The 17,664-nt window shown below is 37.2% G+C and overlaps 1 protein-coding gene across 1 annotated transcript in view; it reads right to left on the minus strand.

The window, feature by feature from the left end:
- O-fut2 (O-fucosyltransferase 2) overlaps positions 1-17,664 on the minus strand; it is a 159,791-nt gene that overhangs the window by 39,697 nt on the left and 102,430 nt on the right. Inside the window, exon 5 of the mRNA XM_090403186.1 lies at positions 3,047-3,353. Coding sequence (XP_090259312.1) covers positions 3,047-3,353 — 307 coding nt within the window. The remainder of the gene's footprint in view (positions 1-3,046; positions 3,354-17,664) is intronic.

Consider the following 17,664-nt stretch of genomic DNA (forward strand, 5'->3'; position numbering starts at 1 on the left):
CAGTTGTAGGATCTGTGTTAAGTATTGTATTTCTTCTTTCCGTTTTTCTTCTGTACTTGGGATGTTGTATGCTTTATCTCTTAAGGTTTTATTAGGCCTATTTTTTGCTTGGGGTGGTGATGTGAAGTAGTGTGCAGAAATCTTCCTGTGTTTGTTGGTTTTCTATAGATAGAGAACGATAATCTGTTTTTTCTTTCATTTATTTCTATAAGGATGTCTAGGAAAGGAAGTTTTTTATTTTCTTCTAGTTCCAGAGTGAATTTTATGTTAGGATGTAAGTTATTAAGATAGTCTTGAAATGTAGTCAGTTCTAGTGCTGTTCCTGGCCAAATGATGAAGATATTGTCCACATAGCAGAGCCATTTTTTTTTTGGTTTTTTGTGCCAGTTTTGTAAAGCATTATTTTCAAAATTTTCCACGTAGAGGTTTGCTAGAGCTGGTGAGAGGGGTGAACTTATTGCTAGTCCTTTTTGTTCCCAAAATTTGTCTTGGTAAAGGAAGAAAGAACGTGTTTTTTATGCAATGTTCGAGAAGCTGTGCAATGTCTGATGGGAAGAGATTTTCTAGGATGTTTACTGTTTCATTTCTTGGAATCTTTGTGAAAAGGCTGACTACATCTAACATCGCTAATATGTCTGAAGGATCTACGTGTATATATCTTTTACTTTTTCTATGAAGTCTGTGCTGTTCGTAATGAACGATGGTGTTGTTCTTATATGTGGTAAAATCAAGTTTGTAAGGTGTTTTGCCATTTGAGGTAGGAGAGTCCCTTCCGTCCACTATCAGTCTTAGTGGTATATCTTTTTTATGAATTTTAAGGACTCCATATATTCTAGGCAATAGTTGGTGTTTGGATTATAGATTTCTTTTGAGTTCCTCAGACCAATTTTGTATATTCTTGATAAGTTCATTGGTTTTGTTGCGAGTTTGCCAAGTGGGGTCTCTGTCTAATGCTGTGTAGATATTGGAATCTTCAAGAAGGCTTTTCATTTTGTTATTATAATCTTCTGAGTTTAAAATCACTGCTGCATTGCCTTTGTCTGCTTTTATTATGACTATGTTTTTGTAAAAGATATACACATAGATCTACCTCAATTCCTTCATGGTGATTATCACAACTTTTCAGAACACCCTCATATATAGGTTGCTTTGTTGTTGTAGGGAAGATGCCAGTTGAGTATAGATGATAAAGAACACGTGTCAGTTCAAAAGCACAACTGATGATTAATAGATATCCTTCATAACCAGAATTCTTTTCGGTATCCAGGTTTTTCAGTCAACAGCTTTTGTAGGGGACCAGAAAGCATTATTCCTCATTATAGCACTCTTATCCCGTTTGATGCAGGGTCTGCTATGATTATGCGACTGTGGGAAACCCCAACCAGCTTGCTGTGGAGTCTGGCATTGGAAGGGGGGGACAATTTTTTCCTCAAACACACACACACACACACACACACTGAACCCATGAACTCAACACTCACACTCAACCCACAAATCCATGAACACACTCAAACAATTGTGTGTTCATGGGACTGGTTTGCCTGTTCTGGGGGATGAAAAACCCAAGTTTCTAGGTGAAAAAAACCCCTACCTTTGTATGAGACCAGCTAACTCACCTTTAGTTGAAAGAGACCCAGATAAAGGTTCCTCGCATCTTGGTTGTAATCGAACCAAGGGCTTCGTCTATACCAACTAAGCTACAGAAACTCTACAATGCTTTCTACATTTAGTCCTCTTAAAGATTAGCCCTGTTGATGAACTTGCAAGTGTTGAGGGTTTCAGTGGAGACCATGAATGAAGCTGGACTTTTGATGTCAAGTCACTTATGATAAGCAGTTTCCTTTTCTTGGACTGCCCAGGCACACATTTTGGAAAAACCATGGCTTGGATATAGGATGGAAATTCTGAACTCAGTGGGAAATGAATGCATTCATACCAACATGCATAACTTCAGCAACAAAATCAAAATTCAGATACACCAGCTGAACAGGAAGCCTCCTGAATGTGTTACCAACTGGTTGGGTCCCATATACATAGTGGCCAGTCTGTAGAACTGCTTTAATTAATGTACCCTCAAAGATGGATTGGGGGGGGGGGGATCTTGATCTCAACAGTGCTATGTTTGGCATGTTCTTAATGGTATCACTGGGCAATGAAGATTATCTGCTGCCTAGTAGGTCTAGTTGACATTTCCTCCAGCTAGGAAAGTATCCTTTTATAGGAATGCCTGCTGAAGTCACCAGAGCCCCTTTAGTGAAAATATCACATGTCAAGAAGGTGGGGTAAACTTGATTGACAGAGGCTGTATATTATACATCACCAGCCCATGATTATTATTATTATGTGACACTGCCAAGTAATCCAAGGACTCATTGAGGGAGGGCATTCTACTCTACAACTCTCCATTTCTATCATTTAATCCACCAACTACACACAGAATTGCTACTACTACTACAACCACCATCACCACTAGTATTTTTTGTCTGTAAATTGCATGTGTTCTCAAGGCCAATATGCCTGTCAGTGGGATGAAAATTCCAAGTTTCCTCATATGAGATAGGCTAACTCATCTTTGATTGAAAAAAACCATACAAAGATTCCTCTCATCACAACGAGAACTGAACTTAGACCTTTTCCAACTGAAGGGTGCAATGCACTGTTGTTCTTCCAATTGCACTATAAAGGCACTAACAATGGCTCACAAGAGTACTTTAAAAGACTGAAATGTGAATGATCAAATTACAGACCTTACAAATCACAGACAATTTGGAAAAAATTTGTTGAATGATAAATTAATCTAGTCATGAAATTTAATTGTGTTACTGTCATAATATCTGATACCCCTCTCTCCAACATACACCAGATGATTACTACCATATGTAAAGCAGAACTTAAATTTAGGGGAAAAAAAAAACTTATTTCTTAAATTTGTTTTACCTCCTTCAGAGAAGATGAATTCGAAATAAATCACAGAAATAATGAAAGATTATATTTTGCAATTCAGAACCTAGGATTTAAGTAAGCTATTCCTAGAAATTCAGCCTACCATGATCTGGAGCATCTGTCGCTACAAATATTTTATCCACATTCAATGGTTTGATTTTCTTTAATATCTGGTATGCAGAATGCTTTAAACTAGGAACATCTTTAGGTCTGGCCCTGAGAAAATCTTTTCTTCTAAGATGAACTGCTAAATATGGACCTCCTTTAGCAGATCCTGGTTTTGGTTTCATACTTCTCCAATCCTCTGCTAACTCTGTGCTATCAAGCTCATCAGTTGAATTTAATTCCTTAAGGCGGAACTGATTGCCAATTTCACGAAGATAAAAAGCAAATCTCATGCTTCTACGCACCTAAAAACCAAGCCACATGAGAATTACTGAAAATTGAATACTTAAAAAAAAGTTATAACAAATGAAAGTGAAAAATTTTTAAATAATCATGTTATTTATTTATTTATGTTGTTGTGCAAATCCCCCCCCCCACACACACACCTCCTCCACAAGGTTGGAAACCTATAGTGTCATGGATAGCCTAAGGATTAGATAACTAGAAACCCTGTTCTAGAGACAAAACAAGGAATGCTTTCAAGCACCAATGAGTGTTAGTTTCATATCAAACAATAAACTTTATCCATTACTACCTAAAGATATTCACAAATGCTACTGTGCCTACATGGCATGCTTGCCTTGGTACTTATCTGGTAAAAGCCATTGCTTGTTTATTTTGTAATAGAATATTATAATTATCCTTTTGTCATAAAAAGAAAATTACAATATTTTATAAGATTTATACAGAGTAGTTGAAAACCTACAGCACACTTGCACCACAGGTAGTTTGTATTAGATAACTGCAAATTCTGCTCAAGAGACCAAATGTGGAATTCTTTCAAGCCTCAGTAAGAAAGTGGTGGTAATTGAGCAACAGAATTTCTCTCTTTTTAATTTTTTTTTTTATGCGACTCTCGTGAGAGACGAAGTGTGCAAGACAAAGAGAAAAATAGGGATTCAGGGTGGATGGGGAACATCGTTTGAGAAAGCCTGATGCTCCAAGAGGATGCGAATACATGTGTAGACAAAAAAGGAAAGGAGATGAACTGGGATAAAGAAAAAAACAGTTGGATTTAAAAGTGTTGGAATGAGTAAAGAGAAAAAGAAGTGGCTCAAGGAAGGTATTGAAGATACAAAAGGATCAGAAACAAGGGAAATAAAATTGTTGGAATAAGTGACATATGGTTGGATGAGGATAACATCCTGACAGGAATAGAGATGGAAGGGTATGACGTATTTCATGAAGATAGAAAGGGCAAAAAGGGAGGTGGATTGCTATTGATGATAGAAAAAGAGTTATGTCCATATAAGGTAGAGATGCAGGAGAAAATAGTGGTAGAATTTTTGAGGCAGTATGGTGTGAGGTAGAGGTAAATAAAATAAAATATTTCTGAATGGTGCTGTAGATCCTTGTGTGCCCTCAACAGAGGGCACACAAGGATTGAAGGTCCTGGATATGACCATCTCATCAAGGGATGTTATTATAAATGAAGTGTCGAATCTCCCTCCATTTGGTGAGAGTCATCATGAAGTGATTACCTGATAATCAATGCTATTTGGGTGACATTCAAGAACTATTTAGTAGAAGCAATGATGTCTAAATGTATTCCAAAGGTCAGAAGGTTAAATAAGGTAGATGTGAAAGGGATAAATGAAGAGATTCATTTATCCATTTATCACAGAGAAAAAAGGCATTACTGAGGCAACATAATATGAGTGATAATAATCAATTCCATGAGAAAGATAAAGAGAAGGCAGGAAAGGTGACTCGGTTGGTAAGGGTAGCAAAAGTTCAGTATGAGAAGCAGTTAGCCTAACAAAGAAAAAATAAATTCCTAGGGTGTTCTTTCAATATATAAACAGCATATAAAAAAAAATAATAATAAATTAAAAAAAAAAAATTATTATAGGATGGAATTGATTGGAGAAAATGTATAAGGACAACTGCTGTGGAGGATATAGTTGATGAGTATACAGGTATCCCTTGCTTAACATGGCTTTGCTTAATGCGAGATTTGATTAATGCAGTGAAATTAATTGCGACAATCCCTTTATATACACGCCTTTAAATGGCTTAGGTTACCCAAAGCCAATTCGAAGATTGGTTTATGTCTTATTTTGTCTGGCAGTTGAAGCTTATTGCAAGAGAAATATTGCAAAACCAACAAATAACTTGCTTTTCAAAGCCCTTTTGCTTTTAGATAACACACCTGGTCATCCAAATTCTCTTATGATGTATATGAGAATGTGAAAGTTTCATTTTTTCCACCAAATACAACACCATTGCTACAACCCATGGACATCGACGTCATTGCAACTTTCAAAGCCTTTTTCTTAAAAAGACATTCTCAAAGGCAGTAAAAACAAACAATAATGGGAGAAAATGCAATTACACTCCAAGAATTTTGGAAAAATTTTAAAATTAAACATGCAATTGAAAACATTCAGGACTTGTGGAAGCAAGTGACTTCTAGCTATGTGAGAGCTGTTTGGAAAAACCTCTTGCTGGAAGGCACTAATGACTTAGGTGGTTTTCAAAATTCTGTGAACAATGTGGTTGAAGAAATCATTGCAATTGGTGAAGACCCTGATTTTGATGGTGTTGATGCAGATGCTAAAAAATTATTATATTCAAATTCAGATTTCAGTGACAACGATATTGAAATTGAACAACAACGCACATATAAAGACAACAAACAAATGGAATGTGAATATGAGGGTTCCAAATGAGATAACAATCAAAGAACTGGATGGAATATTTTGCAGCTTAGAATTCTTAAGCAGCAAGTAATAGATATGGATCCAGATGTTAATCAAAGAATGCTTGTTTATCGAGGTCTAGAGAGTCATTTTGCTTGTTATCGCAGAATTTATGCTGATAAGAAAAAAAAAACTAAAACTGTTAAAAAGACAACTTTTTTTCGATAAAAAATTGCAGTAACTAATCTAGGTACCAGCATTTATTTAACATTTACTTTGCATTCATTTTTATCTTTCCTAAAAGAGTACCATATAAAACGAATTATTAATGTAATCGATCATGGACGAATTGTAATTTTTACCATTGATTATTATTATACAGTATTTGATTAACGCGATAACATTGAGGGATTAATTAATTGCATTAATCAAAAGATACCTGTATATTGATATATTTAATGAACAGTTCATAAATGTCTTTCATTTTTATGAATGTGACACCATGGAGAGTTTGAGAGCAATGGATGATGAGGAGAAGAAGAGACTAACTGTGAGTGAGGATTCGTGTGTAGAGGCTTAAGTGCTGTGAGGACATCATGTTGGAGGCTTAATGGATTTTTTACAACACTCAAAAAGAATTAAAATAGAATTTAATACTTCCTATATTTCGTCCTAGTCACTAGGACATCTACGGGGATTACAAAAACAATTAATGTAAAATGCACACAAATATCAAACAATACTAAGCCCAACCACATGGGTGACACTAAAGTCCTATCTAGGTGGAGCGCCTTCTAAGGGCGGTAGTAGGTGGCCTGGAATGTCAGGTGGGACCTCTGGTAATGAGTGTTTCCCAAATCTTCGGAAGCTTAATGCAACCGTATTTATTAAGATTTGGTTGGTTTTTGAGAGCTGCTGCTGCTTCTAAGAAAAGTCTCTCTTTCTTGAATTTGCTGTGGTGGAGCATGGTGGTTTTCTTCCATGATACCCTGTGGGTGGTGTCCAAAACATGTTTTGGACTCATTAAACACTCATTACCAGAGGTCCCACCTGACATTCCAGGCCACCTACTACCGCCCTTAGAAGGCGCTCCACCTAGATAGGACTTTAGTGTCACCCATGTGGTTGGGCTTAGTATTGTTTGATATTTGTGTGCATTTTACATTAATTGTTTTTGTAATCCCCGTAGATGTCCTAGTGACTAGGACGAAATATAGGAAGTATTAAATTCTATTTTAATTCTTTTTGAGTGTTGTAAAAAATCCATTAAGCCTCCAACATGATGTGAGTGAGGAATGAGGAAGCGGTATATGGGTAATTAAGCAAATTTGATGTTAATAAGACTGTGAGACTTGATGATATATTGCTACGTATTTTGAAGGAATGTGCAAGGGAGTTGACATCTGCCTTGACATATTTGTTTAATATGAGATTTATACTGGGTGAAGTTCCGAAGGAGTGCAAAGAAGGCAAGATCGTAGTTTCATAAAGGAATTCAAGAATCAGATTATAGGCCAATCTCTTTGTAGGTGTTGTGGTCAAAGGGTTGGATAGGCTGGTTAGATCCATATTGGGTTGACAACAATGGTATTATCTTTGATGGAGAACACAGATTTGCTAAAGGGAGGTCATGTTTTAGATTACTAAAACATGACCTCTGTATCGATCTCCCACATCCAGTGCTATCACTGGATGTGGGAGATGGATACAGAGTAGTATAAACAGACTGTGCAAAGGCTTTTGTAAGATTGACTGATTGATTTCATCCATCCCTTTAGGAAGGTAGAGTCCCCTAATGAGGGGGTTATGATGAAATTAATGCGGCTGGTTCATGCTGCATCCCCTAAGGGCAGAATTCATGAATGTGTTGTGTTCACAGGGCCGGTTTGCCTGCTTTCGAAATGAAAAACTCCAGATAAACTGGGGGAGAAAACCCTGCTGTCCACGCCCCAGACCAGCTAACTTGGCTATGGCTGAGGAAGATCCTTAAGCTCCTCATGTCGATGGGAATCGAACCTAGGACACTCCTTCCCCAGGCATATAGTTCTGAAGTGCAAAGCCACTAGACTAACTGCACAGACTTTTATTAGATTACCACACAATAAGTTGATTGTCAAACTAGAGTGAATGGAAATGGATATTTGACTAGTACATTGAATTACAGATTTGCTATCTGATAGGTATCAACAAGTTCTGTGGGAGAGCAATATCCCAGAAGAGAAAGTCACTAGTGGTGTACTTCAAACATCTGTTTAACCTGTATGTAAATGATATTGTGGAAGATTTGAAAGGGGATATTCAGTTGTTTGCAGATGATGCAAAAGTTATGATGAACTATGAGAAGTAGAGCAGATGTTGTGGCCTTTAAGACTTGAATAGACTCAGTGAATGGGCAGAGAAATGGGAATACCAGTTCAATATTGTGAAATGTAGGTTTTAAAAGTTGGAAAACAAAGATGGGATGTGACCCAGCTTGGTAGGGATGAATTGTTGGATGTGGAGGAAATAAGAGTTCCTGGGGTGATGGTGGATAATGATCTAAAACTTAGAGGATATATTGTCAAAATTGTGAGAACAGCAAAATGAATACCGGCAGTGATGTGGAGGACACTAACTTGTAGAAATAAGGAGATTCTGGTCTCACTGTATAAGGCTCTGATTAGGACACACATGGACTACTGTGTACAGATTTGGTCACCTGGTTTTTTGAAAAGATGTTGGAGAGATTACAGAGGCGATCAACTAAAATAGTTTCTGATGTCTGGAACGTTGAATATGAAGAAAGGTTGACACAATGCAATTTGCAGAGTCTTGTGGGTAAGAGGAATGATATAATAGAGATGTACAAGTTCATAACAGATTGTTATGTGATTAACATTGAAGAGGTTTTTCATAAAATGGTGGGAGAAGAGGTCATCCCTGGAAGATGTATAAGGAGGATGTGAGAAGCAGATTTTTTGCATGGAGAGTTGTGAATGATTGGAATGCACTGCCTGAGTGTGTGTAGGTCAGCAGCAGTGGCGTAGCTAGAGCAGTTGCCGCCCCTCTCAATACACACCAAAAATACTACAAAAAGTCAAAACGATGTATAGGGAAATAAATTAAAACATTGTTTATTTTTGAAGTAAAACTTCAATTTCAACATTCTAAAATGTTATTTTTCTTGCTTTTCTGTTAGCAAAATGTTCGATGACATTGGCGAAATCTATTTCATAGTAATGTAGGTAATTCTTAATCAAATTTTATTTTAAGAAACTCCTCTTGCAATTAGCAACACTTACAGCAATTGTGAGGAAAATTCGCAGTAGTATTACAATATTTGGAACTGAGTTATCAAGACTGTATTTTAGAATTAACTGCAAAAGTTCAAAAAGGTTCAAAGTGCCACCCAGGACGGACCGCACCCCCTCCTAGCTACTCCACTGGTCTGCAGAGAATTTGAATGTATTTATGGTATGATATGATGAGCTGTGTGTATGATAGAAGGATCCTCCTAGATGAGTCTCTGATTTCATGACGTCTTAAGATGATAATATTATCTTCACTGTTCTCCAAATGCTGTTAACTACTCTGATCTATTTGAATATTTATCTCTGAAGCTTGATTTTTTGAACAATTGATAAACCTGGAAAATTCAGGTATTTCATCCTACAAAACAAGAAACTTACCAAGGAAAGCATGCAACTAATAATTGCTTCAATTGTAATTCCAAACCGCTAAAATCTTTCATAAATAAGACAAGTCTCTAATGGTATTCTTTCACCCTCCATACACAGAAATGTGCACCAACAAAGAAACAAAAGTCAAAATTTTGTTTCATGTAAGACTGATATCATGATTAGTTTTGACATCACTTCTTTATTCACCAATATCCCATCCCTTTCTGACACCTTGACATTACTTGAAATGTTTCTCCTTCATGACATCACTGTTCTATTTAATTTTGCCATCTATATTGGTTACTTCACTTGTAAAGACACTAACATACACAGAAAGAAGGCACAGGCCCTCCCCTTCCCTGGACAATTTTATATAGAGCATTTCTAAAAACATGCTCTTGACACTGCTATTCTCAAGCATTCTATCTGGTAAAGTTATTCTGATGGATGTGTTGTTAATTTAGCTACATATCTCAGAAAATTAGACTTTCCTCCTCCAACTCAACAATCAGCACTGCAGAATCCAGTTCACTACAGAAAAAGAAAATAACAATAAGCTGCGATTTTTAGACACACTAATCGTCTTCTGAATGAATGATACTCTTTCTTTTCCAGTTTACAGAAAACCTACCCATTAGCAGATACAGTTCGCTCACAGTTTGTAGATCTCTGCTTGGCATCTTGCCAAGAATAGTCGATTCATGCTGAAGGGGAGAAAGAAATGAAGGACGTACAAATTGGTCGGCAACATGTGAAATCACGTGCTTTATAGGTAAAATTTTCCAACTGTTATACAAGCAATATAGTTAAGTACAATGATCATAAAAGAGAAGTTAATTTTCTGACATGTAATAATAAACAACTCATCCCACAATACGGACTGATTACCTTATTATCGGAATGGATTCTCCTCCTTTTGACATGCACAGAAGTGTCGAAGGGTCTCGAATCCGTGGGCGCATACACAAACTTTCCCATACTCCCTTCAATCCCAGAACAATATGACATCATAAAAATCTTCACTATTACAGAGGCGATCAACGTTCCAGACATCAGAAGCTAAAATAGCTTCTGATGTCTGGAACGTTGATTATGAAGAAAGGTTGACACGATGCAATTTGCAGAGTCTATAGACCCTGAATGCATCAGTTTTAAATCTCACATGAAGAAAGCTTCTCTTAGCTACTTTCCTGAGGATTAACTAGGTGCATACACAATCACTTGTTCTTGCAGCTTGTCACATTATGGTCAAACTAGGAGAACTGCTCACATATGCCTTGAAGAACATTAGAAACATATTTCTTACCACAACTATGATCAGTCAGATTTAGTTGACCATGCCTTGTATTTCAATTAAAAACAACCTGCAGAATTTGAGAACTTAGCAATAATCTGAGATTATTGATAAAATCAAGAATCTTAGAACATGTTGAGAGGTTTCTTTTTTTTTAATAACTAACTTCTTTTGACAGCAGATTATTGGCAACAAAATATTTCTTTCTCTCTCTCTCTCTCTCTCTCTCTCTATATATATATACAGGGTGGCCATAAAATAACTTTCCCTCTTTGGAGGTATCTGTAGCTAAAACCAATAAACGGAATAAGACCAAATTTTGTATCAAGACTTTTGAAGGCATGGGGAGATGATTACCGTGAAAAAAAGATTTAGTACCAAAATTCGCCGATAGGTGAAATTTTGGCATTGGCGGAGATGAAAACAAGTGGATAATTACATTAAAGGCAGATAAAATGAAATAATAATATTTCGATGGTGTAAGCGACAGCTGCGTCACTCATTCCAGCTGGATATGTGGCGTGTTACAATGATAATAAGAATAATAACAATTAAACTAAAACAACAACTTGCGAGAGACCCAGAAATTAATGTAGTGATTGAACTCACAGGAAATAACGTTTCATTCATCAGAATCAGGGTCCCCTGGACCACATGCATGATTTTCAATGTGCTGACCTTTCTCGTGTACATAAAATTGCATCCGGTGTGCGACATGCTCTACAGCTGAGCGCAAGGAGTCGGACTGAATGTTCATAACAGCCCGTTTTATGTTCTCTTTCAAGACATGCAAGTTGGGAATGCCACCAACATAAACAACGTATTTCAAATACCCCCACAGCCAAAAGTCACATGGAGTGATGTCCGAGGATCGAGGCGGCCATACCGTCGGAAAGAACTGACTGATAACCCTCTCATTACTGAAATGCTGGCATAAAAGGCACTGTACTGAACGTTCAATGTGTGGCCGTGTTCCATCCTGCATAAAAATTATGGAGTCCAAACATTATCTTTGCTGCAATGAAGGAATGACAAAATTTTCCAGCATTCATCGATAAATCTCTCCAGTAACGGAGCAGGTTACAGGACCTGTAGGGGTAATACGCTCAAAAAAGCATGGTCCTATTCTGAAATTGGTTGTGAAGCCACACCACACGGTTACTTTTGGAGAATGCAGTGGTACTTGCTGGATCGCTCTGGGATGGTCAGATACCCAAATTCTGCATTTGTGAGTGTTGACCGATCCACTCAGATAAAAATGAGCCTCAATCATCCCACAATATTCTCCAAGGCCAGTCATTGTTGACCTCCATTTGGGCAAGAAACGTTAGCACAAAGGTCACGTGCTTATCATAATCTGCGTAAGTTAGTGCTTGCACATGACTGAACTTATACGGATAGAAGTGAAGCATTTTCTGTAAGATTTTCAAGGCTGTACCATAAGCCATATCATCAAGTTGGTGAGCTATGGCACGAGCGCTTGGACCAGTACTGGTCCCTGTGTCGTCAAACACTGCAGTAGCAACGTCTGTTACTGTCTCTTCTTGCACTGCTTTTAGTTCTCTGCCAGGTCTAACTCCTAGTGATCCAGTCTCTTCAAACTTCTTAATCATAGCTCTCAGTGCTACAGCTGACATAGGACCTGTACACAGGTTATGAAGCCTTCTAAATTCCCGAAGGGCTGCTACGGCATTGCACTGTTTAAGGTAAAACAACTTAACGAGTAAAGCACGCTGAGTCAAGGTAGGATGCATATTAAGCATAATTTGTCAGTCATTCGAATAACTGCCTGAACGTTCCCAATCCCTTTTTAGGTGGAAATGGTGGCGCTGCTGTCACGTACGCACAGTAAAATTTGCATAATCCTTTTTACTTGTGTTTACTGCAAATATTTCACAGCTTTCGGCTTCACAAGCGCCAAAATTTCCCCTATTGGCGACTTTACTAAATCTTTTTTTTGCAGAAATCATCTCCCCATGCCTTCAAAAGTCTCGATATAAAATTTTGTCTCATTCCGTTTATTGGTTTTAGTTACAGATGCCTCCAAAGAGGGAAAGTTATTTTATGGCCACCCTGTGTATACACACACACACACACACACACAGGGTAGTAATAGTCATATATATATATATATATATATATATATATATTATTATTATCTAAGACCTCCATGGAGTCAAGGACTCCTCGAAGGAGGTTGTAAATTATCCAACCCAGCTATCATACCTACCCTTGAATTCATTCACACTAGATGTACTCACTACCCATAAGGGCAAATTATTGCACTCACTCACTGCTCTCTGGGAGAAAACCTAGCTCTTAACCCTTTCTCGACTGAGAACAACCTTAACTTCCATGGATACCCCCTTGTTCTCTCCCCGCCTTCCATATAAAGAAAAATTTCATTAGTTGAAATGCTATAACACCCATTCAAAAGTTTATAGACCTCTATCATATCATCCCTCTTTCTCCTGTTACTAGAGTCTGTAATCCACATACTCGCAATCTGTCCTCATAATCTAAATCCCATAATCGGTTATAATCTTTGTAACTCTTCTTTGCACCCTTTCCACAGCTTCTTTATCCCCTTGGAACCCGGGAGACCAAATCTGTACACAGTAATCCAAGTGTGGTCTTATCAAAGCCTTATAAAGAGGCAAAATTACTTCCTTATCCTTACATGTCAAGGTTTGCTTATACATACATACATATATATATATACATATAAGTAGATACCTAACAGGGTGTATATATATATATATATACACCCTGTTAGGTATCTACCTGGATACTGAATGAATGACGATGGTGCTAGCAATTTGGGATTTAGCTGACAAATTGTATTCTTATTGGCTTAAACCACAATGTAAAAATGATGGTACAACATGAGAGAATTTCATGCTAGCTGTGGCATTGTCTGGTAAAACAATGCCCATATTGTTTTCCTCAGGGAACCAGGTTCCCTGAGGAAAACAGTAGGGGCCAAGAATACATTCTAATTCAACATCAGCAGAGCTCAAGATTGGTAGTATCAACATAAGAAGTATCAATGGAAAAGAAATGGAAATAATAGAAGAATTGGATAAGTACCAGATCGGCATAATAGGCATGGCTAAAACAAAGACAAAAACAGGTGAGATCTTTCTAAGCAACAAATAGAAGATGTTATATTCAGACAATAACAATCAGGGAAAACAGGGAGTAAACAACACTAAATATGAGGATAATCTTCATGAATGGCAGGCAATATCAAGTACAGCGATGTAGACAAATATCTGGACAATGACACTTATTTGTGCTTATGGTCCCACAGAAGGTTCTACCAAGGAAGAAATGGAGGAATTTTTTGAGGCATTAGAAAAATTCGAGAAAAGTGCAAAGCTAATAATTATGGTCAATGCCTTATGGATTTCTGTTCAGGACATGGATTAGTTATTACTAACACAATGTTCCAACATAAAAATGTGCACAATTTCACATGGAGAGAAGATGCAAGAAATAAGAAAAGTCCCACTCACTATGTTATAGTTGATAGTAATGTTTTCCCACTGGTTCAGGACACAAGAGTATACAGAGGATTTGAAATAGGAAGTGATAACTATTTAGTTTTGAGAAAGATAAAACTGAATTTCATCTTGAAAAGATGAGTGTGCATAAAAGTTTTAAAACAAGTCAAAGTTGAGCAGCTTTCAGAAGTGAACTGTAGACTGAAATACACAAATAACACTGAAGAAAAAATGAAAGAGTTTGAAAACAAGAACCTTGAAGAAAACATTGATTGATTCAGCCAGTGAGGCATGTGGTGAGGTTGTCAGTAAGGATAGAAAAATCAGAACTCTCTTGAGTCCATCACTTCCTATAAGGAGGCAGTCGAGGAAAGTTCCTGGCAAGTAAGTCAGTTTGTGCTCTTAGAGAATATACAGAAAAATGTAAGAAAGTGAAGCACTATGTAAAACTAGCTAAACAAAAGACAGGGGAAGACTTTGGCATGAAAAAGTAAAATAAATATCAGGAAGGTGGCAAAATATTCTGAAGGCTAATGAAAAAGCTTAGAAATGGAAGAAAAAAAGTATCGTAAAAGGAATCAAACATTATTCTGAATGTTTGGAGTAATTATTTTGAAAGATTGCTAAATGAAACAAGCAGTGTCAGCACAATGTTAGAAAATTGTGAGGAATACACATCCATACTTGAAGTAAAAAAGTCATCAAAAACCTGAGTGGAAAGGCAGCTGGAGTAGATGAAATTCAACCAGAAATGCTCAAATATGGAGATATAAAAGTTTTACAGTGGCTGCATTGCATAATTCAGAAGGCTTGATCAGAGGGTCAAATTCAGGATCATTAGGGCAGAGCTCTCATAATACCCACCTATAAAAAGGGAAATAAAACTGAATGTTAGAATTACAGAGGTATTTCCTTACTGAATGTTCTTGGTAAGATTTATGCAAGTGTCGAGAAACTGCTAAGAACAATTGTGAAAGGGAAACTTGGTGAAGATCAAGCTGGATTCAGGCCAAACAGAGGTTTTCAGAATCAGATTTTCACTTTAAGACAAACAGTTGAGAAATCTAAAATCTTGGAAATATAACGACAATCTGTTATTTAAGTTTTGTTGATCTGGAAAAGGCATATGACAAGGTGCCAAGAGGAAAGCTCTTCAAAATGCTACAGATATATGGCATAAATGGAACATTATATCAAGCAATACATAATCTCCATTTAAGCTGTAAGTCAGCAGTTAGAATTGAAGGCGGTAGAGGAAGATGATCTGATGTTAAATCAGGTGTGCAACAAGGGTGCACTGTTAATCATAGTCCATATGGATCACATTATGAAGAAAAGTAGTATTAAATCTGATATCAAAATTAGAGATATTAATCTTAGCTCTTTACTTTATGCAGATGATGTTATACTTCTAAATAAACCAGCACAAGTCTGCAAGATTCCCTGACTAAATTGAATAACTGTTGTAATAAATGGGGTGCTTAAGGGTCAAAGTTGTATAACTGAGAGGAGACCTCCACATAGCCTTTAAAGGAATGCGGAGAACCGACCAGGGCTTCTGACCTAATGTCCAATCCTCACCTTCTCTTGGTGCACCCTGTTGGGTATCTACTTGGACACTGAACGAACGAGGATGGGCTGGCAATTTGGGATTTAGCCGACCAAATTGTATTCTTAATGGTTTAACATGAGGTTAAACCAAAATAAAAAATGATGGTACAACATGACAAAATTTCATGCCGGCTGGAGCGTCGCCCGGTTAAACAAGGCCCCCGTTGTTTTCGCCAGGGAACCAGGGTGAACAGCGAAAAGTCAGCTACTGGAACAAATCTGAAAACAAGCCCCAACTCAACATCACCAGAGTTAAAGATCGGTACTATCAACGTAAGAAGCCTGAATGGCAAAGAAATGGAGCTAGCTGAGGAATTAGATAAGTACCAGATCGACATAATAGGGGTGACTGAAACAAAAAAGACCAAAACTGGTGAGATCTTTCTGAGCAATAAATACAAAATGTTATATTCAGGCAATGACAATCAAAGAAAAGAAGGAGTAGCCATAGTATTCAACACAAAATACGAGGCTAATCTTCTTGAATGGCAGTCAGTCTCAAGTAGAGTAATGTGGGCAAATATGAGAATGGGGAATGGGACAATGAGACTTATTTGTGCCTATGGTCCCACAGAAGGTTCTACTAAGGTAGAAGTGGAGGAATTTTCAGATGCTTTAGAAAAAGGAACTGACACAATGAAAAAGGAAAAGTTGGTCCTTGTTGGGGATCTAAATAGCAGAGTAGGAAATGATTGTGAGACATACAAAAATATTTTGGGAAAATTTGGAGAAAAGAGCAAAGCTAATAATAATGGCAAATATCTGTTGGATTTCTGCTCAGGACATGGACAGGTTATTACTAACACCATGTTCCAACATAAAAATATGCACAAATTCACATGGAGAGAAGAGGCTAGGAATAAGAAAACTCTCATTGACTATGTTATTGTTGATAGTGATGTTTTCTCCCTGGTGCAAGACACCAGAGTGTACAGGGGATTTGAAATTGGAAGTGATCACTATTTAGTCTTGAACAGGATAAAATTGAATTTCATATTGAAAAGAATAACATGTAAGAAAGTTTTAAAGTGAATAAAAGTTGAGCAGCTCTCAGATGTGAACTGTAGACTAAAATACAGAAAGATTATTGAAAAGAAAATGAAAGAGTTTAAGAACAGGAATCAAACCTTGGAGATTCAGTGGCAAACTCTGGAGAAAACATTGATTGATTCTGCCAGAGAAGCATGTGGTGAGGTTGTGTGCAAGGATAAAAAAAATCAGAACTCCCTGGTGGACACAGGAAGTTAAAGAGGCAGTTAAGGAAAAGAAGAAAGGATATCAAAAGTTCCTGTCAAATAAGTCAGCTTGTGCTCTTAGAGAATGCAGAGACAAATGTAAGAAAGCTAAACAGTGTGTAAAACTAGCTAAACAAAAGTCATGGGAGGACTTTGGCAAGAATATAGAAAATAAATATCAAGAAGGTGGCAAAATATTCTGGAGGTTGATGAAGAAGCTCAGGAATGGAGGAAAGAGTGCTGTAAAAGGAGTTAGAGATGATAAAGGTGACATGAAAACAGGAGAAAAAGATATCCTTGAAGTATGGAGTAATTACTTTGAAAAACTGCTAAATGAAACAAGCAGTAATGATAGCATAGTGATAAAAAACACTGACCAGGCATGCAGTCAGGAATACATATCCATACTTGAAGTAGAAAAAGCCATCAAAGGCTTGAAATGTGGAAAGGCAGCAGGAGTAGATGATATTCGACCAGAAATGCTGAAGTATGGTGGTATAAAAGTCTTACAGTGGCTGCACTGCATAGTTGAGAAAGCCTGGACAGAGGGACGAATCCCCGATGATTGGAGTAGAGCTCTCATAGTACCCATATATAAAAAGGAAAATA

This window comes from Typopeltis vanoorti, chromosome 13 (assembly GCF_054136105.1).
Source record: "Typopeltis vanoorti isolate ZY-2024b chromosome 13, IOZ_Tvanoo_1.0, whole genome shotgun sequence".
In the NCBI taxonomy this organism is placed as follows: Eukaryota; Metazoa; Arthropoda; class Arachnida; order Uropygi; family Thelyphonidae; genus Typopeltis; species Typopeltis vanoorti.